At 45.7% G+C, this 27,521-nt stretch overlaps 1 protein-coding gene across 5 annotated transcripts in view; it reads right to left on the bottom strand.

Annotated features, from left to right (window-relative positions):
* CUX2 (cut like homeobox 2) overlaps positions 1-27,521 on the bottom strand; it is a 269,432-nt gene that overhangs the window by 86,626 nt on the left and 155,285 nt on the right. For all 5 annotated transcript variants that reach the window (XM_081252625.1, XM_081252626.1, XM_081252627.1 and 2 more), the window contains exons 2-3: positions 25,315-25,425; positions 21,655-21,702 (exon numbers count right to left, since the gene is read on the bottom strand). In XM_081252625.1, coding sequence (XP_081108751.1) covers positions 21,655-21,702; positions 25,315-25,425 — 159 coding nt within the window. The remainder of the gene's footprint in view (positions 1-21,654; positions 21,703-25,314; positions 25,426-27,521) is intronic.

Raw genomic sequence — 27,521 nt, 5'->3', positions numbered from 1 at the left:
GCAGGAATGGGATGGGGCCAGCTTGCTATTGCCTATTGATGTAGCATTAATTTCTTTTTGTTTCCCGCTCTGGTGTACAACCGACTCAAGGTGAGAGAACGCAACTGGGCTGCGACTTCTCAGATTGATTGCGTTTCTCTGCTAGGTCCGTTTCATGCTTGGTGACTTTGCAGCAAAGCAATTATCACTGTGGAATGCATAATGGCCTAATTAATAACTCATGTCAGGTTGGCCTCTGAGCCATGATTATACCTTAGCAAGCCAACTTTTTTTTCTTTTAAACATTCTGAGAGAAAAATATTATTATAATTGACTGGTTAAATCGTCAAAGTGTCCCTACCCTGTGGACACAGGGTGTAGAGTAGGAAGCACGTAAAGCCTGGAATAAAGAGAGGTGTTCTGCCGCCAACTGGCTGTGTGGCCTTGCTCAGCGTCTGAATATCTCTGCACCTGAACATCTGCACCTATAAACAGAGCCACCTTTCTGGTACAGAGTGGAATTCTCGGAACCTGGGGCAATGTAGTTCTTGTTTACTACTGTATCCCCAGGGCCTGGCACACAGTAGGTGCTTAATAAATAATGGATAAGGGTAAGGACTCTGAAGCCAGACTGCCTGGGTTCAAATCTTGTCTTTGCCCCTTACTGGCTGTGTGACCTTGGGCAAGGTACCTAATCTCTCTGTGCCTCATTCTTCTCATTTGTAAAATGTTGATGATAAGATCTACCTCATAGGGTGGTCACGGGGAATAATAAATTGGTATCTGTAAAGTGCTCAGAATGCTGCCTGGAACACAGAAACAGTCACAGCAATGTTTGCCAATTACTTTGTGTCAACATTCATTTAATAAATACTTACTCAGTATCTATTGTGTGTCAGGCACCATGTGAGACCCAGGAACATAACAGTCTACACAGTCCTCCTTCCTTTCTTTGGTTAAGTGGGAGGAACAAACATTATTTGAACAATTAAGCAAATAAACATAACAAACTATGCTAAGTATTGTGAAGGCTCCTATAAGAGTATGTAACAGGAAAGCTTGATTAAATCTGTGGGGGGCCCACAAGGGTTTTCCTGAGGAAGTAACATTTGAACAGCGATCTGAAAGACATGTAGGCCTTAGGTCAGTGGTTCTCAGGGGGACACTGTCTGGAGCCATTTGTGGCTGTCCCACTGAGGAGAGAGCTGCTACTGGCATCTAGTGGGCGGAGGCCAGGAATACTACTGAACACACAGAGCAGCTCCCCTCAACAAAGAATTATCCAGTCCAAAATGTCAATAGTGCCAAGGGTGAGAACCTCTGCATTAAGTGGACAAAAAGGGGAGAAGCAGCCTCAAGAGGAGGGAAGAGCAGGTGCAAAGGCCCTGAGGTGTGGGAGAGTGTACTTCCAAAGAAGAGCATAAAGGATGCAAAGAGAGAAGGGGAACAAGGTGAGAGATTGAAGGCAGAGGGCCTCGTAGCTGGTGGTCAGGGGTCTGGATTTCACTCCAGGTACCGGTAGACGTTACTGGAGGGTTATACACAGGGAGCCAAGCTGTGTGTTGTCTGTCTTCTGAAGCGCTCACCCAGGCTGCCGGCAGAGAGGGCCGGATAAACTAATCTGGAAAACAAGAGGGCTGGATTCTGTGATGCCTGAGTCATTTTTAGGAGAGGCAGAGATGTCAACAGCCCGTGCCCACCCGCTGAGAGTGTGGTTCAGAGGGCAGAGAGGCCCATAATCCAGGAGGCACAGGTGTGAGGATAAGGACCTAGAGGATCAATATTTGGCTGGAGCCTTGAGAGACAAGCAGGGATTTTTCAGGGGACTTATGAAGGAAAAGCATCTTGAGAGATGGGAACAGAATGTGCAAAGGCTCAGAAGGCCAGCACAACCGCTCTGCTGAGGATAAATTGGGATCAAATTATCAGGAGGTGGGGATGGACACAATGACCCTTCTTCACGCTGGATGTTAGAAAGTTTTTGCTGTTCTTAGGAGGCAATTTTTTGGGCAATTATTTTTGCAATTGTTATAGGAAAAAAAAAAGCCTAAAGCAGAGAGATTTAAAAAATCATTTTTTAACTTGAAGCTCCTAGTTCAGATCCAAAATTTGAATCCAGGTCTCATAATTATGCAGAACATAAAAAAATAAAATCTTTTGGGCATTTCTCTTGAATTAGTGCCAACTAGGCCACAACCTCTGGTCCTTTGGCTTCTTCAAGACCCTCTCTCTCTCCTTGTCTCACCCCAGGTCATGGGGGTTAAGAGCTGGACCTGGCACCCCTGGGGCCCAAAGTAGACTTATTTACCTCCCAGGCAGATCGGATCTGCATAAACCGAAGCTCCTGGGCTGTTCACACCACCTCCTAGCTGTCCGACCTCCATGCCTCAGTTTGCTTATTTCTACAATAGGCATAATTATAAGTCCTATCCCAGAGGGTTGCAGGAATGATTTTAAAAATTAGTATGGGGGAGACCTTCAAGATGGCAGAGGAGTAAGATGTAGAGATCACCTTCCTCCCCACAAATACATCAAAAATACATCTACATGTGGAACAACTCCTACAGAACACCTACTGAACGCTGGCAGAACACCTCAGACTTCCCAAAAGGCAAGAAAATCCCCACGTACTTGGGTAGGGCAAAAGAAAAAAGAAAAAACAGAGGCAAGAGAATAGGGACAGGGCTTCCCTGGTGGCGCAGTGGTTGAGAATCCGCCTGCCGATGAAGGGGACACGGGTTCGTGCCCCGGTCCAGGAAGATCCCACATGCCGCGGAGCGGCTAGGCCCGTGAGCCATGGCCGCTGAGCCTGCGTGTCCGAAGCCTGTGCTCTGCAATGGGAGAGGCCACAACAGTGAGAGGCCCGCGTACCGCAAAAAAAAAGAAAGAAAAGAGAATAGGGACAGGACCCACACCTCTGGGAGGGAGCTGTGAAGGAGGAAAAGTTTCCACACACTAGGAAACCCCTTCACTGACGAGGGCAGGGGGTGGGCGGGGGGGAAGCTTCGGAGCCACGGAGGAGAGCGCAGCAACAGGGGTGCGGAGGGCAAAGCGGAGAGATTCCCGCACAGAGGATCGGTGTCCACCAGCACTCACCAGCCCGAGAGGCTTGTCTGCTCACCTGCCGGGGTGGGCGGGGGCTGGGAGCTGAGGCTCGGGCTTCGGAGGTCAGACCCCAGGGAGAGGACTGGGGTTGGCTGCGAGAACACAGCCTGAAGGGGGCTAGTGCGCCACAGCTAGCCAGGAGGGAGGAGTTTGGTGAAAACGTCTGGACTTGCCAGAGAAGCAAGAGACCTTTGTTTTGGGGTGCGAGAGGAGAGGGGATTCCTTCCCAGTGTGCCCACAGAAGGCGGAGCACCGCCTAAACAAGTTCCAGAGACAGGCATGAGCCACGGCTATCAGCTCAGACCCCAGAGATGGGCATGAACTGCTAACACTGCTGCCGCCGCCACCAAGAAGCCTGTGCGCGAGCGCAGGTCACTCTCCACACACCCCCGGGAGCCTGTGCAGCCCGCCACTGCCGGGGTCCCGTGATCCAGGGACAACTTCTCAGGGAGAACACACGGCATGCCTCAGGCTGCTGCAACATCACGCCGGTCTCTGCCGCCTCAGGCTCAGCCCACATTCCAATTATGACTACCGTACCCCTCCCTCCTCCCTGCCTGAGTAGGCAAGAGACCCCTCATCAGCTGCTGCTTTAACCCCCTCTTGTCTGGGTGGGTAACAGACTCCTGATGGTGGCCTACAGACAGAGGGGGTGGGGTGCAAAACTAAAGCTGAACTCCAGGAGCTGTGTGAACAAAGAAGAGAAAGGGAAATTTCTCCGTGCAGCCTCAGGAGCAGCTTATTAAATTCCCACAATCAACTTGATAAACCCTGCAACTGAAGAATACCTGAATAGACAACGAATGTTCCCAAAATTGAGGCTGTGGACGTTGGGAGCAACTGTAGACTTGGGGTTTGCCTTCTGCATCTAATTTGATTCTGGTTTTATGTTTATCTTAGTTGAGTATTTAGTGCTTATTATCACTGGTGGATTTGTTCATTGGTTTGGTTGCTCTCTTTCTTTATATATATACACACACACACACACACACACACACACACATTTATTTTTCTCCTTTTTCTTTTTTTGTGAGTGTGTATGTGTATGCTTCTTTCTGTGATTTTGTATAGGTTTGCTTTTACTATTTGTCCTAAGGTTCCGTCTGTTCATTTTTTTTTTCTTTCTTTCTTCCTTTTCTTCTGAGCAGTGTGGCTGGCAGGGTCTTGGTGCTCCAACCGGCTGTCAGGCCTCAGCCTCCGAGATGGGAGGGCTGAGTCCAGCACATTGGACCACCAGAAATTCCTGGGCCCACATAATATCAATTGGCGAGGGCTCTCCCAGAGATGTTTGTCTCGGCACTAAGACCCAGCTCCACCCAACGGCCAGCGAGCTCCAGTGCTGGATGTCCCATGCCAAACAAATAGCAAGACAGGAACACAACCCCACCCATTAGCAGAGAGGCTGCCTAAAGACATACTAAGTTCACAGACTCTCCAAACACACCACCGGACACGACCCTGCCCACCAGAAGGACAAGATGCAGCCCAACCCATCAGAACACAGACATCAGTCCCCTCCACCAGGAAGCCTACACAAGCCACTGAATGAAAAGAATTGAGGACAGTCTTAGAGACTTCTGGGACAACATTAAACACATCAACATTCGAATTATAGGGGTCCCAGAAGAAGAAGAGAAAAGAAATGGTCTGAGAAAATATTTGAAGAGATCATAGTTGAAAACTTCCCTAACATGGGAAAAGAAATAGTCGATCAAGTCCAGGAAGCGCAGAGAGTCCCATACAGGATAAGTCCAAGGAGAAACACACCAAGACATATGAATCAAACTATCAAAAATTAAATTCAAGGAAAAAATATTAAAAGCAGCAAGGGAAAAGCAACATACAAGGGAAACCCCATAAGGTTAACAGCTGATCTTTCAGCAGAAACTCTGCAAGCCAGAAGGGAGTGGCAGGACATATTTAAAGTGATGAAAAGGAAAAACCTACAACCAAGATTACTCTACCCAGCAAGGATCTCATTCAGATTCAACAGAGAAATTAAAACCTTTACAGACAAGCAAAAGTTAAGAGAATTCAGCACCACTGAACCAGCTTTACAACAAATGCTAAAGGAACTCTCTAGGCAGGAAACACAAGAGAAGGAAAAGACCTACAATAACAAACCCAAAACAATTAAGAAAGTGGTAATAGGAACATACATATCGATAATTACCTTAAATGTAAATGGATTAAATGCTCCAACCAAAAGACACAGGCTCGCTGAATGGATACAGAGGCAAGACCCCTAAATATGCTGTCTACAAGAGACCCACTTCAGACCTAGGGACACATACAGACTGAAAGTGAGGGGGTGGAAAAAGATATTCCATGCAAAAGGAAATCAAAAGAAAGCGGGAGTAGCAATTCTCATATCACACAAAATAGACTTTAAAATAAAGGTTATTACGAGAGACAAAGAAGGACACTCCATAATGGTCAAGGGCTCAAACCAAGAAGAATATATAACAATTGTAAATATTTATGCACCCAACATAGGAGCACCTCAATACATAAGGCAAATACTAACAGCCATAATAAAAGGGGAAATCGACAGTAACACATTCATAGTAGGGGACTTTTAACACTCCACTTTCACCAATGGACAGATCATCCAAAATGAAAATAAATAAGGAAACACAAGCTTTAAAAGACACATTAGACCAGATAGACTTAATTGATATTCATAGGACATCCCATCCATAAACAACAGAATACACTTTCTTCTCAAGTGCTCATGGAACATTCTCCAGGATAGATCATATCTTGGGTCATAAATCAAGCCTTGGTAAATTTAAGAAAATTGAAATCGTATCATGTATCTTTTCCGACCACAATGCTATAAGACTAGATATCAATTACAGGAAAAAAACTGTAAAAAATACAAACACATGGAGGCTAAACAATACGCTACTAAAGAATCAAGAGATCACTGAAGGAATCAAAGAGGAAATTAAAAAATACATAGAAACAAATGACAATGAAAACACGAAGATCCAAAACCTATATGATGCAGCAAAAGCAGTTCTAAGAGGGAAGTTTATAGCAATACAATCTTACCTCAAGAAACAAAAAAACCCTCAAATAAACAACCTAAGCTTACACCTGAAGCGATTAGAGAAAGAAGAACCAAAAAAAAAAAAAAAACCCCAAGTTAGCAGAAGGAAAGAAATTATAAAGATCAGACCAGAAATAAATGAAAAAGAAATGAAGGAAACAATAGCAAAGATCAATAAAACTAAAAGCTGGTTCTTTGAGAAGATAAACAAAATTGATAAACCATTATCCAGACTCATCAAGAAGAAAAGGGAGAAGACTCAAATCAACAGAATTAGAAATGAAAAAGAAGTAACAACTGACACTGCAGAAATACAAAGGATCATGAGAGACCACTACAAGCAACTATATGCCAATAAAATGGACAACCTGGAAGAAACGGACAAATTCTTAGAAAAGCACAATCTTCCAAGACTGAACCAGGAAGAAATAGAAAATATGAACAGACCAATCACAGGCACTGAAATTGAAACTGTGATTAAAATCTTCAAACAAACAAAAGTCCAGGACCAGATGGCTTCACAGGTGAATTCTATCAAACATTTAGAGAAGAGCTAACACCTATCCTTCTCAAACTCTTCCAAAATACAGCAGAGGAAGAACCACTCCCAAACTCATTCTACAAGGCTACCATCACCCTGATACCAAAACCAGACAAAGATGCCACAAAAAAAGAAAACTACAGACCAATATCACTGATGAACATAGATGCAAAAATCCTCAACAAAATATTAGCAGACAGGATCCAACAGCATATTAAAAGGATCATACACCATGATCAAGTGGGGATTATCCCAGGGATGCAAGGATTCTTCAATATACAGAAATCATCAATGTGATACACCATATTAACAGACTGAAGGATAAAAGCCATATGATAATCTCAATAGATGCAGAAAAAGCTTTTGACAAAATTCAACAGCCATTTATGATACAAACTCTCCAGAAAGTAGGCACAGAGAGAACCTACCTCAACATAATAAAGGCCATATATGACAAACCCACAGCCAACATCATTCTCAATGGTGAAAAACTGAAACCATTTCCTTTAAGATCAGGAACAAGACAAGGTTGCTGCTATTATTCAACATAGTTTTGGAAGTTTTAGCCACAGCAATCAGAGAAGAAAAAGAAATAAAAGGAATCCAAACTGGAAAAGGAGAAGTAAAACTGTCACTGTTTGCAGATGGCATGATGCTATACATAGAGAATCCTAAAGATGCTATCAGAAAACTACTAGAGCTGATCCATGAATTTGGTAAAGTTGCAGGATACAAAATTAATGCACAGAAATCTCTCGCATTCCTATGCACTAACGACGAAAAATCTGAAAGAGAAATTAAGGCAACAATCCCATTTACCACTGCAACAAAAAGAATAAAATAGCTAGGAATAAACCTTCCTTAGGAGACAAAAGACCTGTATGCAGAAAATTATAAGACACTGATGAAAGAAAGTAAAGACGATACAAACAGATGGAGAGATATACCATGTTCTTGGATTGGAAGAATCAACATTGTGAAAATGACTATACTACCCAAAGCAATCTACAGATTCAATGCAATCCCTATCAAGCTACCAATGGCATTTTTCACAGAACTAGAACAAAAAATTTTACAATTTGTATAGAAACACAAAATACCCTGAGTAGCCAAAGCAATCTTGAGAAAGAAAAACAGAGCTGGAAGAATCAGGCTCCCTGACTTCAGATTATACTACAAAGCTACAGAAATCAAGACAGTATGGTACTGGTACAAAAACAGAAATATAGATTAATGGAACAGGATAGAAAGCCCAGAGATAAGCCCATGCACATATGGTCACCTTATCTTTGATAAAGGAGGCAAGAATATACAGTGGAGAAAAGACAGCCTCTTCAGTAAGTGGTGCTGGGAAAACTGGACAGCTACATGTAAAAGAAGGAAATTAAAACACTCCCTAACACAATACACAAAAATAAACTCAAAATGGATCAAAGACCTAAATGAAAGGCCAGACACTATAAAACTATTAGAAGAAAACACAGGCAGAACACTCTATGACATAAATCACAGCAAGATCCTTTCTGACCCACCTCCTAGAGAAATGGAAATAAAACCAAAAATAAACAAATGGGACCTAATGAAACTTAAAAGCTTTTGCACAGCAATGGAAACCATAAACAAGACAAAAAGACAACCCTCAGAATGGGAGAAAATATTTGCAAACGAAGCTACTGACAAAGGATTAATCTCCAAAATATACAAGCAGCTCATATCAAAAAACAAAGAACCCAATCCAAAAATGGGTGGAAGACCTAAATAGATATTTCTCCAAAGAAGATATACAGATTGCCAACAAACACATGAAAGGATGCTCAACATCACTAATCCTTAGAGAAATGCAAATCAAAACCACAATGAGCTATCACCTTACACTGGTCAGAATGGCCATCATCAAAAAATCTACAAACAATAAAAGCTGGAGAGGGTGTGGAGAAAAGGGAACCCTCATGCACTCTTGATGGTAATGTAAATTGATACAGCCACTATGGAGAACAGCATGGAGGTTCCTTAAAAAACTACAAATAGAACTACCATATGACCCAGCAATCCCACTACTGGGCATCTACCCTGAGAAAACCATAATTCAAAAAGAGTCATGTACCAAAATGTTCATTGCAGCAGTATTTACAATAGCCAGGACATGGAAGCAATCTAAGTGTCCACTGACAGATGAATGGATAAAGATGTGGCACATATATACAATGTAATATTATTCGGCCATAAAAAGAAATGAAACTAAGTTATTTGTAGTGAGGTGGATGGACCTAGAGTCTGTCATACAGAGTGAAGCAAGTCAGAAAGAGAAAAACAAATACTGTATGCTAACACATATATATGGAATCTAAAAAAAAAAAGGTTCTGATGAACCTAGGGGCACGACAGGAAAAAATACGCAGACGTAGAGAATGGACTTGAGGACACGGGGAGGGGGAAGGTTAAGCTGGGACAAAGTGAGAGAGTAGCATTGACATATATACACTACCAAATGTAAAACAGATAGCTAGTGGGAAGCAGATGCATAGCACAGGGAGATCAGCTCTGTTCTTTGTAACCACCTAGAGGGGTGGGATGGGGAGGGTGGGAGGGAGACGCGAGAGGGAGGGGATATGGGGATATATGCATACATGTAACGGATTCACTTTGTTATACAGCAGAAACTAACACAACATTGTAGAGCAATTATAGTCCAATAACGATGTTAAAAAAAAAAAAAGTATGTGTGGAGGACTTAGAAGAATGTCTGAGCACACAGCATACACTGAACACACAGGAGGGTTTGGCTGCTGCTGTGGGTTGTTACTAGTAATAGTATTCTCACAGTCTGCAGAGTATCCGAGGAATCTGCTGGTTCATCATCAGCCCTTTCTTAACCCAGTTTTGGGTCTGACTCAACAGGAAAAAGGATGGTGATAACAAGGACCATTTCTTGAGCACCTATTATGTGCCAGGCATAATCTCATGGAGTCCTCCAACGAGAGCCCTATTAGGGAGGGACAAATATTATCCCCATTTTACAGATGGGGGAGATAATGTCATGTGACCTGCTCAAGGTCACACAGCAGGTAAGAGGCAGAGCTGGGGTTGAGCCCAGGCCTCCCTGGCTCCTAGAGCCTGGGTGTCTAAACCAACTGGGCTTGTCTTCCTGACACCAGTTCTGCCTCCTCCTCTTCTGCTAATGGTGTCATGCCCCACTGACCTCTGGAGCCTGATACCCAGGCCTTCCATCTCCATCAGCCACGTGAAGGCCAGGCCCCCCCACTTCCAAACTCTTTCAAACCAGCCCTCTCTTTGTCACTCCTCTGCCTCAGGCCAGGACATCATTACTGCTACATGTCTCAAGTGCTCCAAATCCTGACTTCTGAGTCAACCCCCTCCCACCCCACTTACCTCCAAAGGGGTCTTTCTAGAAAAGCCTTCTGGTCATGCTGTTTCATAATCAAAAAAGACTCCTGGGCACCTCGTCTACCCACAAGATGAAGTGCAGACTTAACTCGCCATTCAAGGCCCCCTTGTCCTGCCCAAGTGTTTCCTAGCCTCTTCCTCTCCCCCGCCTCCCTACATATCATAGCTTCAGATATGTGGCACTGCTCACCAAACAGCCACTGGGGTACTCATTTTAAGCCTTCTGCGTGCTATGCATTGAGCTAAGCACTCCAGACATGACCATCTCATTTAATCCTCACAATTAGCCTGATCACTAGGTACCACTTTATTGATGAGGAAACAGGCTCAGAAAGAGGAGAAGTGACTTGACTAAGATCACCCAGCCAGTGGTCAAACTGGGACACAAACCCAGATCTGCCTGACAACAAGGTAGCTTGTGCTCTTACCACCATACCTTGTTCTCTGTGTTCCATCCTGCCCAAGTCTTCCTAACCTGAGCTGGGACTCTTCACCTCCTCTTGGAAGTCTTCCCTGATTGCTTGCCTACAAAGTAATCACTTCCTCTTTGGCACATCTGGGACATGTTGCTCCAACTTTACATTTGCTTTTTTTCTTAGTTTTTCTTAGTGGGTGTGGGCTCCTAATGGGTGGCTTGGCCTCCTTGTTGGACAGAGCTCATTTCTTCCCTTAGTCAGGCCAGCACAAAGAAGTACACAGAGTAGGAGCTTTATAACACCTGTCAAATTGTTAAAATTCTTCCTTGCCCTTGTTTTGCTGCTCCTTGACTTGACAGGCCCCTTGAAATTCATTTCTTGCTCTTTTGTCCAAAATGTACTAATGGTACTGTTTTCCAGAGTCCATCCTATTCCCCAATAGCTAATGAGGTCGTTACTTCATCCATCAGGGAGTCCACAGTGCAGCAGACAGGGTTATGTGCTGTCTTAGCCCTGTTTTTTTTTTTTTTTCTTTTTGCCCTCTTGGGCACACACATTAGACTATATCTCCAGCCTCCCTTGAAATTGGACATGGCCTTATAAGTGAGTTCTGATCAAGGAAATGTGGGTGGAAACAATGTGGCCACTTCCAGGTCTGTCCCTTGAGAACCTTCCCCATGTACTGACTAAGTGAAAGGGACTCTGGGATACAGTGAAGGCAGAGCCAGAAGACAGAAGATGCCTGGACCCCTGAATGGTTACGTGGAGCAGAGCTCCCTTGCCTCATTAACCAGCACTAGACTGTGATGTGAATGAGAAATTCTCACTATGTTAGATGTTGTTGCTACAGGAATGAGCCACTATGACTCATGCAGACACACTGCGTTCAAATCCCAGCTCTACTTCTGTTATGTGATCTTGGTGTCTCAACCTCTCTGAATTTGTTTCCCCTTAGGATTCTCTAGAATATCCCACATCCCCGATGTCGGATAACCAGCCCTGAGTGTGGTACCCAGTAGGTGCTCAAGAAATGGAAACCCCCCCCCCCATTAGGGCAAGGCCTCTGCTTAGTACTGGGACACAGGATTTGGTTGATCTTAATCTTCACTGGTCTCCACTAATATTTGGCTTTATGTATTTTAATTAAGTGTTATTATTTTGTGCTTGTGCTGAGAATTATTTTATTAGAGGGCAGTTTATAAACCTTGTGGAGGAAATAAATAAGAGACTTTTGTCTGTCATACTGTGGGCTCCAAGGCCAGGAGGGAGGTGGATGGAGAAAATTTAGGAGGTGGCCTTTGAGGGTGGGGAAGCAATGGGGGCCAGTGTGCCAGGGTAAGCCTGACTCAAAGTGATACTGTGCTTGGCAGGGTAGATGGGAGGGGTGGGTAGAGGTCTGGGCACAGGTGAGGGCCTACTGACTGGCCAACTCTCCCAGGCTTTCAGCCCTGCAATTCTCACTTCCATCCTCCCTCAGGGCATCTGCACAGGCTGTTCAGTTTACCTGGCATGCTATTCCTGATAATTATATATTTACTTGCTGTGCAAGAGTCTGAATTACATCTGTCTTCCCCCAGAAGGTCAGCTCTGGAAGGGAATGGACTTTGTCTTATTTGCTCCTGTGCCTAGAACAGTGCCTGGCACCCAGAAGGTGCTCTGTATATACTGGCTGAGTGAACAAATGAATAAATGAATGAATAATAAAAGATTCAATCTCTCCCACTCCCTGTACACCTAAGTGCAGGACCGAGCAGGTTTTTTCTGTAAAAGGCCAGATAATAAATATTTCTGTCTTTGCAGGTCATACAGGTTCTGTTGCAACTACTCAACTCTGTGCTCTCTGCTGTGGTGGGAAAGCAACCACGGACAATATATGAATGAATGCGCATGGCTGTGCTCCAATAAAATTTTATAAAGATAGGCTTTGGCCCAAGGGCCATAGTTTGCAGACCCCTGTCCTAAAGCCTGCTTTTGTACCTCTGTTCTCACTTGTACTTCTGGTGGTGTGCTGGGGCTGACCTGTAGCAGCTTGCAAAAGCTCACTGTTAAATTTTCAGGAGTTTTGCAAGCTGGTTGTTAAACATGGCCATAATTAAAATTTTACATCATATAAACCTACAATTATAATACATAAATTCTACAACATGGATGAATTTTGAGGACACTCTGCTGAGTGAAATAAGCCAGTCACAAAAAGACAAATACTGGACCATTCCACTTATATGGAGTACCTGGAGTAGTCAAATTCACAGAGACAGAAAGTAGAATTGTGGTTGCCAGGGGTGGGGAATGGGGAGTTATTGTTTAATGGGAACAGAGTTTCAATTTGGGAAGATGAAAAAAGTTCTGGAGATGGACGGTGGTGATGGCTGCACAGCAATGTGAAGGTACTTAATGCCGCTGAACTCTACAGTTAAAGATGGTGAAGGTGGTAAATGTTGTGTGTATTTTACCAAAAAAATTGAAAGAAAGAGGAAAATACATATTCAATACTCATCAATTCCTAATTATTTGGTGATATATTACTACTCCCGGTGCTTTGAGGTTATGCATAGCTCCTGTGTCTGTGTGGTGGAAATGTTATATAAGATGCTACTGCACATCTCTTCTCAGTTCCAGGCTGGCAGCTTGAAATTGGCCCTGGAAGCAGTATTTATACTATGGAAGTCAGGGCTCCCCAGATAGCCAGCTGCTCACCATTTACCAGCACACCACTGGTTATTTCCATGTGTCTGTCTCCTCCACTAGATGGTGAGCTTCTAGGGCAAGAGCGTCTCAAACATCAGAATCACCAGCAGAAGCTTTTAACATCCTCATGCCTGAGGCTCACGCCAGACCAAGAATGCCAGCCACTCTGCGGTGGCACCCGGATTTCTGTATTTTTTAAAGCCCTCAGGGCAGTGAGGGCTCTCAGGTTGAGCGTCTCAAACTTCAATGCGTACACGAATCACAAATCACCAAATTACTGGGGGATTTTTTTTTTTTTTTTTTTTTTTGGCGGGCCTCTCACTGTTGTGGCCTCTCCCATTGCGGAGCACAGGCTCCGGACGCGCAGGCTCAGCGGCCATGGCTCACAGGCCCAGCCGCTCCGCGGCATGTGGGATCCTCCCGGACCGGGGCACGAACCCGTGTCCCCTGCATCGGCAGGCAGACTCCCAACCACTGCGCCACCAGGGAAGCCCGGATTTTTGTTTTTTAATTGAAGTATAGTTGACTTACCAGGGGACCTTATTAAACTGCAAATTCTGATTCAGGAGATCTGGGAGGTGGGGTGGGGGGGGCCAATGAGACTACATTTCTACCAAGATTCCAGGTGATGTGGATGCTGCTGGCCCATGGACCATTCACTGAATAACAAAGGGTTAGAGAAAGGACGCTTCCTTTCAGCTGGGTGACCATGTGGGCTTTCCATGACCATCCCCAGGGATAAACAAGGTGGGTGTTACAACAACCCATTTTATAGAACAGGAAGGAGACTGAGGCCGGAGGTAAAGCGACCTGCCTAAGGTAACACAGCTAGGGAGTGGTGGTAGGGCTTGGATCTGGTTTTCCGAGACCCCAAATCCACTGCCTTTGTCTTCCTTCACCAGCTGCTTGATTGGAGCCACTCTGGGTAAGGGGATTACATGGATCTGAAACAACATAGGGCCCTTCCATCTCCTGGCTGTGTGACCCCAGGTGAGTTTCTCACCGTCTCTGGGTCTTATTCCTGGCACTCAGGAAACAGGGAGGGTATGACTGTGATACTGGATGCCTGAGGGCCTCTTGAGGGGTCTGCCTCATAGAGGATGCCATGACCAGGAAGGTTCTTTCTCCAGTGCCTAAACTTGGGGATGGCACTTCAGGGCCCCCCTTCTCCCTGGGCAACAACCCCAGTGGGTCAAGCAGTCCAGCCCTCTGCCTCAGAGCCAGGACAAAGGAAGATAAGGCTGGGGTCTTCCTGGGTGCAACTGCATTTTGCCTCAGCAGCATTTAGCACATCCATTATTAGTTAATGCAGTGTGGGATGATTTCAAAACCATAATCATTGTGATAATCAAGACGATCATAGCCTCTGACTCTGATCTCAGCTTTCTTTACATCAGGCATTGTTTTAAGCCTTTACACCTATTACCTCATTTGCTCCTCACTCTCACACTATGAAGTAGGGGATGTTAGGAGTCCCATTTTACGGATGAAGAAATCAAGGCAGAGAGAGAGAAACATAATTTGCCCTAGGTCACACAATTAGTAAGCAGCAGAGCAGGGATGTGCTCCTAACCACTGCACTATATTGTCCTACAAATAATTTACGTGCATGATGCAAACAGGCATGTCTCTCACTGTGTTCTGAGCGCCCCTGGGACAGGGGCCCTGTCTGTCTTGTTCCCTGTTGTATCCCCAGGGCCCCACACAGGGTCTGCACAAGAAACAGTTTCTGAATGAGGGAATGGGTGGGCTGGTTGAATCTCTGCCATCCCACATCCTGGCCACGTGAAACTCAATCATAACCGTGACTTTCATTGGCACTGAGGGGTATGTGCCCAGCTGTCTCTCTCATTAAGGCCGTGAGTGCCATGAGGACAGCAACGGTATCTGGAGCTGCTCACTGCCACATCCCTGGAGCCTGGTACTCACCCTGGTATACAGCAGGTGCCAAATAAATGCTGCTGAGCGTGAAGGTCTCAGTGGAACTGGAAGGGAAGCAGGATTCTAGGGTTGCTGGATGGAGGGGAAGGGGCAACAACACTAAATCATGATGCAACGATCCCATTTCTGGGAGGTTTATGTCGCATTGAGCTCTTTACCTGCGTGAATCCTCCTAGCCTCCCTGCGTGGTAGGGACTGTTACCATTCCCAGTTTACAGCCAGGGAAACCAAGGTTCACCGAGAATGCTGGCAAAGGACGGAGCTGGGATTGGAACCCAGGTCTGTGTGGATCTAGGCCCATGTCATTTCTACTCCACATCACGGGAGCCGGATGAATAATCTGTGTTCACCCTGTTACCCTCGGTGCTTAGCATGGTTCTTGACACACAGTGGTGCTCAACCTTTTCTTGAGCACAAGTCAACAGTGTTCACCACTTAGCCCCAGCACCTAGTACCATGCCTGGCACACAGCAGGTGCTCAAGAAACATCTACTGAATGGATGCATGAGTGACTGCACAAATGGCCACTCATCCCACACCAGTGTCGTGCTGGCTGTTGCAGTATCGTCTGCTTTGATCGCCACTACCCCCAGGCAGACACGAGTGTTGAGAGAAACTCGGCTGACAGCGCTGTGAGATGGATGCGCGCCCGGCGGCCTCATCTCCCCACCGACTGGCCCCGCACGGCCTTCCATAATGCAGTCCATTAAAAGGCTTGTAAATTTTCATACACGAAAGCCTACCACGGCATCAGCACAGACTAATTGTTGTTAAATGTGTGGGAATGTTACCGCCATGCTGCTGGAGCGATCACTCTTCCCAGCTCAGCCCGGCCCATGCCTCTGCAGGCAGAAAGCTTACAACACTTGCACAAGGCCAAAAAGCAATTCGTGTCAAAAAGATCAATAATATAAAAATAAAGCATGAGAATTCTAGTTAAAGGGAATGTCATATAAATATGTGGTTCACGTCCATGATTCCAAGATTAAAAAAATCAATCAATATCGTTCTTTAGATGATGTTATTTCTAATGAGAAATACCCGGAACAACTGCAAATAACTGCTTAACTGGGGGGAAAAAGCATTAATAATTTACTTTATAAGGTATATGATACCAAATGAAAGAGGATTGCTGCTGGTTCTTAATTTGGTTGTAATACGGCGTGACAGGTTCAGTGATGCTTTGGTGGGTTCTTAATATTAAATTCAGAAGGATGTTCGGGTTTTACCCCAGGCTGGGCAGGGCAAAGCCAGAGGAGCCAGACTGGGTTATGGGAGCCAAGGAGACCTGCATCACCAAAGTTATTATGTCATCAGAGGAGGCTGTGGGGAGTGTATGTGCAGGTGTGCGAGCAGGGAACAGTAAGGGTGGACAGAAGTCTTTCTTACTGCATCTTGCAAGTGACACCCTGTTTACTGAGCTCTTGTTATGTGCCAAGTCCTGGGCTGGTTATGCAGACCTGGGTTTGAATCCCAGCTCTCTGCAGGGGCTGCGCTTCCCTGGTGGATTCTGCCTGGATAGCTCAGCAAAAACATCTAAAAGGCACAGATCTGGCTGAACAGAGGTCCTTCCCAACCATAACCACCTGCAAGTATCCAATTCAGGCCCTCAATCTAGAATCTATATTCTCAGCTCCTTCTGTACTCCCCAGGCTCCTTGAGGAGCTCTGTTCAGCCCTCGAAGCTGAGATCTGTATCTTTCACCCTCTGCTCTGCTGATGAGGAGCTGTGTGAGCTTAGGCAAGCAGCTTAACCTCTCTGAAACCCAATTTCTCACCTGTAAGAGGGGACAACACCAGTGGTGCCTCCCTTGCCATGCTGCTGAGAGGTGGTGATGTATGACAGGAATTGCTAAATGCTCGATAAATTTTGCTGGCTGGTGTCCCAGCCTGAGTTACCACCCACACCATGTGCTGGGTGCTAAGCCTCACTTACCTCACCTGAGAATGGGTGAGAGCAGAGGCTTCCTCACTGGGCTCGTGGGAGGAATAAATGTGATGAGGCAAGTTTCAGCTCATCAGCTAGGAGTGCTGACTAATCTTCAAAGAGCACTCACTATGTGCTAGGTTTTGTTCTTGGGGCTTTTCAAGTATCAACTCATTTAACCCTCTCATCGACCTTATGAGGTGGGTACTATTATTATCTCCATTTAAAAGCCAAGGAAGCTGAGGCCCAGAGAGGTTAAGTGACTTGCCCAGGATCACACAGTTGGGAAGTGGATAGGCTAAGATGCAAGCTCATGCCAATCTGGATCCAAGCCCATGCTTGTTCCCACTGCTTATCTTTCCTGGTGGGTCCTGCTGGTCAGCGAGGCCATTTCTCCCTGGCCTTGTAGGCTGGTCAGGACTGCACGTGTCTAACGTCTGTTGTGGCCCCAAGGGGGTCCCACTTACAAAGAGATGGTCATGACAGTGCTGGGAGTGACAGAGAAAGGGTCATCTGGGGAGTAAGAGAATTATGACATCAAAGACAGCTGGAAGAGCAAACAATGTTAAAAGGCAAAAAGAAAAAAAAAAGATCGGCTCAAAGGGAAGGGCAAGAGTCCTGCGGGCAGATGTGGAACAGGAGGGGAGCATAGGGACCAAATTAGGACACGGTATGCAGAGCTGGGCGGGGGCTCAGGGCAGGGAGGGCCGAGCCCGTCTCAGGTGATCTGAGCTGTGAGGATGCCCCCCATGCCCTTCTCAGGCAGCTCAGCTTCAGGAATGGAGACTATAAACCCCCGGGGATCTTGTCCTGGGTTAGAACCCCCTTCCCCACCCACGACTGCCTGTGAGGGAGAAGCAGGGAGTCCTCAGTGTCTGGGGCTGGGACAGATGGTGGGGGAAGCTGATGATGACTTCAGGTTCTGGGTACTCAGTAAATGTTTGTTGAGTGAATAAATGACTTCATGGACTCAACCGATGATCTGATCTATCTCCTGGAAAATGGCATCTTAGTCCCGTTCTAAGCTCCTAAAAGGTGGTCACGCCACACGAGCTCCCCTCTGATCCTAAGAGGACAGGGAGAGAACATTCTTAGGCCCGAACCAAACACACCCACCACAATGAGAACAAATAACTCACTGGCCACTCAACAGAGAATCTCACTGAAACTTTTGCAATCCGATGAGCTGTCCCTATTTACAGATGAGGAAACAGTGGCTCAGAGACATGAAGTCACTTGCCAAAGTCACATAAGCAGTGTTAGGGTGGGACACAGACCCTGGATGTCTGACGGCCACACTCTCCCGCCTCCCCTGGGGGTCAGAGGACACTTCAGCCTCCTTGGTTTCCAAACTGCTCTGTTTCAATCAGGCCCAGATAAATGTGTCTGTTCCAACTCAACGGAAAGGGTTTTCCATCATGCAGGCCATATCCCCTTCAAGGTGGAAGAGGAAGGAAGCAGGGAAAAAAAATTTCCCAGCAGTGGCCTTGCCATCTTCTGGCTGGGCCACTGCACACGCTCCTTAGAAAAGTTTCACCTCTGATTTAGCATAAGAAAACTTTTAATTTAGATGTTTTCGTCTCTCTCTCCAAGTAAAAATAAGTTTAAAATAATGACTGTAATAAATGAAGGTAATTAATTGTAGTTTGTTCCTTTACTGTCTAGTCAGCTTAATTTTACCTTTTCAACTAATAATGAGAAAATAATTTTTGTGCTCGGAGGGTTAATGATATGTAACTGCGAGAACTGCTAATTGCATGTTGCAATCCATCCATCAACAACCCCATCTGTGCGACTTGATTATGTTTGCTAAATTATTGCTTTGAATTATCTTTCATAAAGCAACTTTTGTAATTAGCAGGGCTTTCGTCTTGCTCTTTTCTCTGCGCGCAAGGATATTCAAACTTTGGCCATTTCAAGCTGTCTCCATTAAGCCACCTTCTCTGGCTGTCTTTGTTTCCCTGAGCAGGGGGAATCAAGACTGTCCTTTAAGCAATCAAGGCGGAGAGGAAAAGCTTCCTTGATTCACAGCAGGGCAAATTCACTTCCTCTCCACCCCCCTCCCACCAGCATGAAAAAAAAAAAGAAAGAAAGAAAGAAACAGAAAAAGAAAAAAAGATCCTCACACATACACAGTATGAAAAGATAAAAGGATGCTCGTATGCTGTATTCACCAGGGCTGGTGGAGTGAAATTAAGGAATGAACTTGAACATGTTATATTTCAGCAAGAGGCCCACACTGGGGAAGAAGGAATGACAGGCACGATATTCAGCCTTGGCGTTTTATGGGTTAGTTTATATGACTCTGGAAGGTGTTCGCCTCAGGGAATGTTCCTGGGAGGTGATTAATGCCCACTTGGGAATCCTCAGCTCTGAGCCCAGAGCCTGGTGGATGGCGAGAGGGAAGCGGCATAAAGGATGAACCCTCATTAAAAAAATTAAAATGAAAATCAAATTTGGATTATAAACGGCCTATGTGTGTGCAGTTTGTTCTGGACGAAGGAGATGCTTTTTATTAACACCTTTCTTTGCCGGCGTTTCTCCCCTGAGGCACTGGGAGGGACATGGCAGCCGCAATGGATTAGTCAATAGATCATGAAGAAAGCAGGGGTTTCGGGAATAAAACTCCAGACAAATGTGGTCTTTTTGGTACATTAAAGGGACGATGGAAAACCCTCTTAAAAAAATTAACGAAACTCCTTGAAGATCCCCAGCTATTAAAATGGTGTGTATTCAACATGTCACATGGGTTTGGAAATGAAAATTCAGCTTTGCCTATTTTGGCCCCACTAAGACTCTCTCTCCTGCACTTACTGAGCACCAACTGTGTGCCAGACACCATGCCGACTGCCTCCACCCTGTTTAGCTCTTAGGATCCTTTCTGTTAGCCTCACTTACGAGAGGAGGAAAGCTGCAGCTCCAAGAGGTGGAGGAACTTCTCCCAGGTCACTCAGCTAGTATAAGCAGCAGGGCTGAAATTCAAGCCAGGCCCATATGAGTCTGATTCACATGTGTTTTCCACCATGCTGCACTTGGGTCTTCCCTGGATCACTGCCGAAATCTAATGTTTAACTCTTTCTCCTATTGGAAAGATGGCATAAGTCATGCCTGCTTCCTATAGGGACAGAAAACCCCCTTCTTTTGGATAAAAATCCTTGAACACCTAGTTAGGAAAGACGCAGATTCCAACCTAGGCATAGTGGAGGCCAAATAAACCTGTGCTGAAGGTGACTGATCATAGGAATAATAAAATAATAAAACTTCTAATACGCAAGGTAATATCCTAAGCACTCCATGAGTACTGACTTTGTTCTTCCTCAATCACAACCCTATGAAGTAGGTATAATTATTATCCAGTTTTATAGAGTAAGACACAGAGGCACAGAGAGGTCAAGTAGCAGCTCTCCATGTACCGGGAATTACATTAAAATCTTTCTTTTCATTATATTTCAGTTAATCCTCAAAACAACATGAAAAGATCTGCAGTGCCTTTATTCCACTTTAACATATAGAGAAACTGAGGGTCTAAGTAGCTAAGAGAAGCTCTGCCACACCAACCCAAGCAAGGGAATGGCTGAGAAAGTGACGTTCTACACAGGACACTCACTGCCTGTCTTTGGGCTGGACAGAGGGATCAGCTGCCTGAGAGGGCTTGTGGGCTGAGTATTTCTCAGGGGACCATGAGCTGGCAGATGGGGGCCTTTTTTAAAAAACATAAAGCCATGACGACACATTCCCAACATTATTGGTCTTCTTTCTGGTTTTTTTCTACCCCCTTCCAGCTCAGGCACCTTACAACCAAATGAATCAATACCGGATGGCCCTATAAATAAATAAGCGCATCAGTCAACTCAGTAATAAAATGAAAGGATGAAAAATATGGAAATCAGCGACATTTGTGTAAATCCAGTTATTGTTTACTTTAATAATGCCTTATGCGCTTACGCAGTTCCGAAGAGACAGATTTAAAGTAATGTGGCACTTGGCAGACGACAGACTTAAAATGCATCTCCACTGGCGAGCTCTGAGAAGGGCCTATCCTTCCAGGGTCCTGCCTGAATACAGGGGAAGACGGAGAAGAGCCCCCTGAAGACAGAACATTGGAGAAATGACCCTCCCTTCCACTCTCCTGACTCAGTGTAATTCCATTCTTTTCCTAGCCTACCTCCTGCACCAACCAGACAAGTGGACATTCTCAGAATCCTGGTCACAAAGTCAAGCAAAGTGGAGAAACAGGGGAGGTTCAGCTCCATCCCAGGGCACCGGGAAGGCAAGAGAAATAACTGGCTGAGGACAGCTCAGCTGCTGCCAAAGGAACTAGGGCCCGATGGGTTGGCAGGAAAGGATGTGAAAAGTGTAGATTTTATATCCTCAGAGGATGGGTGGTAGAGAGGATTTCAGAGCAGGCAGAAATCCCATCAAACAGAACAGAGAACCCATTCTTATCATGATACCATGGCTGATCGGGAGGGCATGGGGCAGTTTGCAATGGGGGTAGAGAAGTTTCTCTGCTGCTGGCATCCTCTGGCAACTCCAGGTGGGATAGGAGAGGGGACTGGGAAGTATTTTTGTGACATGCCACAGGCCTTGGGTCTTACCTCAGCTTGGAAGCTTTTTAATACAGGAGCCACCATCTCTCTGATTTCCTGTAAAAGAGATCAGCGAAGAGTTCACCGTGGTGCCAAGTGGGATACCCCCATGGCCCCTGTTTGCAGCTCATTGTTGTCCCCCAAATCAGTATTTCCCAAGCGTGTCCCGTGGGACCTGCACTCCATGAGATTTCATAAGGGTTCCTCATATATACACCTACAGACAGACACAAACACACACCAAGGTGCCAAGCCAGATCCAACTAGGACACATCAAGCACAACATCAAGTTTCTTCCCTGCAGGACTTTTTGGAGCCTTTTATATAATGCACAATGGGAATTTCTGGAAGAGGGAGAGAGAGGAAGTAGCATTTCCCAAATGGATTTGATCATGGAATGCTCTTTTATGCAAAGTACCTTGCGGGACTGGTGGTCCATCATGGGTCATTTTTTGGAGCAAGGGCTGGAAAGGCTCCACACCCAGGGCCATGCCACCAAAGCTCGTACATGAAAACCTCTGTCCTTTAGGTTGCTTGGGAGATGTCTCCCTAGGGTGCCATTTCTGCTTCCCCCCCAGCTGCCCCCTCCAGCAAAGACTGCATTTGGCATTTTAGCAACACCACCCTGCATGGTTGCTCCTTCCTCACCAGAAGGTGGGGTTTCTGGGGGCTTGGTGGGGTCACCTGTCATGGCACCCAGCTCAGAAGAAGGGTTCTGTAAATGTTTGATCAACTCTATGCCATTGGGCTGTCTTCAGAAGGCAGCCTCCTCTTTCTGGACCCTAATTTCATGCCTTTCTCAAGTGACCTTGAGGTTCCCAGCCCCAAGGGCATCCCTGGTGGACTCCCATGAGTTCTCTCCAGCGTGCAAGAGGTATTAGAACCGAGGGTACCAAGATCCCAACCATAAATTCTCCAGTTTCCCCTGAGACCCACTGGTGACTCCCCTAACCACTGGCTTCTATGGCCCACAAGAGACCCCCTTGGGAGGAGGAGCTGAGGGGAGCTGGAGAGAATGGAGAGGGAGGGGGTAGCAGACAGAAACAGTAAAGGAAGAGATGAGCTGAAGAATACATATATCAGGTGAAGAATAAAATCCCTTAACTATGAAATAGGATTGCGTTGCTTCTGGCCCTGGAAAAAATCCTTCTTCTGGGTCCTGGCTATGCTTTCCTCACTGATTTGTGGCCCCCAGGGCTTCTCAGAGCCACTGATATACTGACGTATGCAGGGGATCTTCAGGAGGAACGTAAGGAGTGCGTGTGAACCTAGTGGATTTATTTGATCATAAGAAACCGTGAGTGCACGGGCCGAGCGCAGAAAACGAAACTTAAGAAAACCTAGATTGTGGGCTGTAAACTCAAATGCCCACAGAGGCTGGAGGAAGTGGACAGGAGGGAGACGGGCTGTCCTGTGACAAATCTCAGGGGAGCACAGCATCTTGGTAATGTGAGTGGCAGCTAGCTGCTCGGCTGTTTCTGATGACTGCCACTTGGGCATGGAGCATCCACGTGGCCAGATCTACCAAACAGTCTCAAAAGCTATTGGAAATCCAAGCTTTGGGGTGAAATCAGAGATGCTAAACATCGACAACTTACTGTAAAATTTGAAAGACCTTTACAGACCAAATAAAACACATCAACAGGAAACCTCTGGTCTGGGTTCAGGAAATGTCGGTGTTGGAAGGGGCTCCAAAACCATCTCCAGTCCCCTGAATTTACAGAAAGGGACACAGAGGCCCCGAGGGGGGCTGCCTTGTTCAAGGTCCCAAAGCAGGTGAGTGGCACAGTTGGGATTTCAGTGCAGGTCAGCAGAATCCCCAAACAGGCGCTGTTCACAACCCCACACTCAAATGAATTTAGGGGATTCAAATCTGAGACCCATGGTGGGGTGGGTGGGATTCTGGGCCAATGCCAGCCATTTCTAGAAGCCCACTGCCCTGTCTGCTTAACCCCTGGGGGAAACTGAGCAAAGGCATCAGCAGGAGGTGAGCTGGGCACCAGCCAGATGATGTTCTTAAATAAAGTCTTGGCATGACTCTCCCCCATCAGGAGAGGCTAGTTCCAAAAATGAGAATTTTCAGAGGCGCGACTATAATAGGAATGGAAACTTATTCCTTCTAATTACATAATTGCATAATTATGCAGTATTAAAATTATGTAAGCCGAACTCAGAGGCTTAAAACCTGGCCTGGATTTCCCTCATCACCTGGGGGAAGGAGGACAAAATGGTGGGCTGTGAAGATCTGTGGCCGTTTCATCTCTGCTTCCCAGAGATTGGAGAGTCAGAGACAAAGCTTCTGGTTCTCTCCTTCTGGGCAGAAAAACTGGTTTAAAGACCATGCTGTTCTCTGTTCTAAGAGGGAAGGGAAGGATGCTCAGAATCTCCCTATGCCTTCTTAGCTCCCAGTCAAACCCAGGACTTAACTTGGCCTTTCTAAAGCCATAACATGGGAGACACGCTCAGATCTGAGATTCCCGCCCCTTCTACAAGCGCACTCTCTCTCAGCTCTCAAACCTGATTCCTCCCAGACTTGCTCCATGGACAAGTTCTAACTAGATCCTACTTCCCACTCTTGCCTTGAAGAACCAAAGATATTTATGACTGGTGTGAGGAGGACTTCAGAGCTAAGAGACTGACCCTTCTGCACTTATGTGGCCTGATTCCTGGGTGGGCTTGCTTCTTCTCCATCTTTCCATGGCCTCCATCAGTAAGATGGCAACAGGACCCCTAGGTGATTCCAACAGGCAGAGTGGAATCAACATGCCCAGGTCTGATACCTCTGGAATGGCAGACCCTGTCTGGCGCTCCTCCAAGATCCAGGCCACCTGAGCAGCCTGGGACAGAGAGCTCAACCCTCTGCTGACCACAGAGAAGCACAGCAGGCTTTGGGAATGGGCGGGGTATCTGTTTCCTGTAATGGCTCTGATGTGTCACATCCCTGCCAACATTATATGGAGTCAGAAGGTTTTCTTTTTCCTATAATATGTGTTTATTTCCATCACTAAAAAAAAAAATTTGAGAAGCAACAGGGGGCCTGACAGAGGAGGAAAAAAATTCACACATTCACCCTTGTGAAGAAAGAAACATGTCCGTTCTCATCTCTTCCCCTGGGGGACTCTTACATTGCAGGGGCTGGCCATTACCTGGACCACCCTCATGGCAGCTGGGAAAGACAACGTTGGTGGCTGGAGTTGCAAAGGAGGAGGTGAAGGGGGGAGAATGAGGCACATTTATGGGCAGGCGGGGGAGACAGTTTCAGACATGGAGATCAAGGGAAGGACCAGAGAGGGTGAGACAGTCTACAGCCATCATCTCCCGGACGCCAATGGGAAAGCAGAATAAAATCAGGAACTCTAGACAAATTGTCTTTGCCGTCAAGGCCAAGCATTTGACTTAGACATTAATGTGAGGGGAAAATGGATGTTGTATAGAGCCCTCAAAAACAATGACTTCCATGGAGAAGCGTCCTGCTCTTATTCTGGACAGCGCCAGTGAGCACCGCTATACTGAGAAACACGGAAAGGTTGAGGGTTGTATTTTTTCTTCGTGGCTAATTAGCTTCTTTTCTTGTTAGTCACTTATGTCTATCGTTTTCAAAATACAGTTTGAACAGAGAAAAATCTGCATTCCTACTGAGTTAATTCTATAATAGCAACTATACTGTACCTCAGGTACATTTTTCTTAAATTCCCGGCGGAGTTCAATTAAATGTTTATGAGAATGTTCACTCTCCTCCTGCCGTGCAGACAGCTCGGAAGCGACGGAATTAAGCTCCTTCTGGAACAATAAAAAAAAAGAAAAAAAAGAAAAAAAAAAGAGAGAGAGGGAGAGAGAAAAGAAAAAGATTTTTTTCCTCCTTTTCCTTTTTAACCATCGTACAAAACAGCATTCCAAACAAGTTTCCTTAACTTACAAAAAAGCTGAGAAAAGACAGGATATTGACTCCTGGCACAAATGAATAATTTACGAAACTGGGGATGCAACCGAAAAAAATCCAGGACAGCTTTTTTTGCTTGTCAGAAGTCAGGCCAGATCAATAATCTCCCATAAAGTTGGGTGGAGTTGTTTTTTTTTCATTTCTCCCCTACGCCTCTGCCCCACCTCTTAAATTTCCAAGGGAGTGATGGCATAAGCTTGTCAGTAACTGTAGAAAACATCTCCAAACGGTGTCAAAATAGTAAAGTGCGGCATATTGTATGGGCATATTATAGTGTAAGAAAGTGCTGTCGACAGCTTTCATATATCAGAGGTGGGAACTGTTCCAACTATGACTTACACTTAAGGGTTCATAAATACGCCTTTTAAGATATAGATGGCTTTTTAATTTCTGTAGATTTTGGAAAAATGAAGGTGCCAATAAGAAGCAAGATGACCTTTTGTGTATCCTGCAGTAAATTATCTAAGGTTCACTTCAAGTATAAGAAATATTTCATTGAAGACTCCTGGATTCAGAAGAAAAGGATTGGAAGCAGCCTTGCCTGCTTATGTGCAATGAAGGTTTCAGACCAGGTTTTTACAGGATGAACCAAGGAGGGAAAAAAAGAGAGTGAGAGATGGAAGTGGGGGACGCTCCAGCTCACACATGACAGACAATGTCTGCTGGTTGTACATGTATATTTGATCACCCCTCTCGCAGCTTTCTTCACTTTAACAGTGGCGGTTTCACGAGGGGAGAATAATTCACCATGAGTTGTCATGGATTTCATTTGCATAATTCAAGAAATGCTCTGTTTATGTGGTCTGCTGCTTTCTTGCACCATCCCGAAATGGGCTTTTTTCTGGACGATAACTAGAGGAGCATTTCTGTATATATCACCCGATTATATCTGCAGCAATCAAGCCCCATAATTTCCTAAATCTGGTGATGCAATAAATTTCTGCAATCAGATTTATTAAAAACACACAAGCAGATGCAAGAGTGTATTTCTAGGGTGAACCCTTTAATCTAACATATGTATGATGAGGCCCGGCACCGTGTTGAAAGACCTCATTTGTCATCGCTAATACGTATTCATCTTGCACACACAATGAAACACTTTTACTATTAGATAATGAAATAAAAGTACTATTAACCCGCTGCAAATCCTTTTCCCTCTAAGAGACGAAATGCATGGTAATCGTCTTATATCATGTCTGAGAGTCGGTAAATCTGCTCAATAGCAGTTCACCATAGCACCATAAACCTTGCACCCATCGAAGGCTGGAGCGCATACCCCAAACCCAGGATAAGTGTCTCTGCCTATGGAGCCTTTGGGAGAATCGGGGAAGGAATTTCTATTTCTGGAGAAATGTCTAACCTCTTTGGAGAATCATAAGACTAGAAGGGAGGAAAATCGAGGCAAGAAAGTAGCCATTAAAATAGAGAGGCTGGGCTTCCCTGGTGGCACAGTGGTTAAGAACCTGCCTGCCAACGCGGGGGACATGGGTTCGAGCCCTGATCCGGGAAGACCCCACATGCCGCGGAGCGACTGGGCCCGTGCGCCACAACTACTGAGCCTGAGCTCTAGAGCCCGCGAGCCACAACTTCTGAAGCCCGCGTGCCTAGAGCCCATGCTCCACAACAAGAGAAGCCACTGCAAGAGAAGCCCGCATACAGCAACAAAAACTAGCCCCTGCTCGCCGCAACTAGAGAAAGCCAACGCGCAGCAATGAAGACCCAAGGGAGCCAAAAATAAATAAAATTTATAAAAAAAAATAAAATAGAGAGGCAAGAGACTTGGAAATGTGGTGCTCTCCAAGGTGCTGATATCAATTCTATGCCACAGCACTGGGTGCACCAACTCCAAGGTGCAGGGGCTTCCAGTCCAAACGTCCCATTGAATTTTTGAGCCAGGTAAGGAACAAGGTGTCATGGGAGAGAAGAGAGAGAAACA

This window comes from Mesoplodon bidens, assembly GCF_964165515.1.
Source record: "Mesoplodon bidens genome assembly, chromosome: 13".
NCBI lineage: Eukaryota > Metazoa > Chordata > Mammalia > Artiodactyla > Ziphiidae > Mesoplodon > Mesoplodon bidens.
The sequence above is the reverse complement of the archived record's forward strand: the minus strand, read 5'-3'. Positions and strand labels throughout refer to the sequence as shown.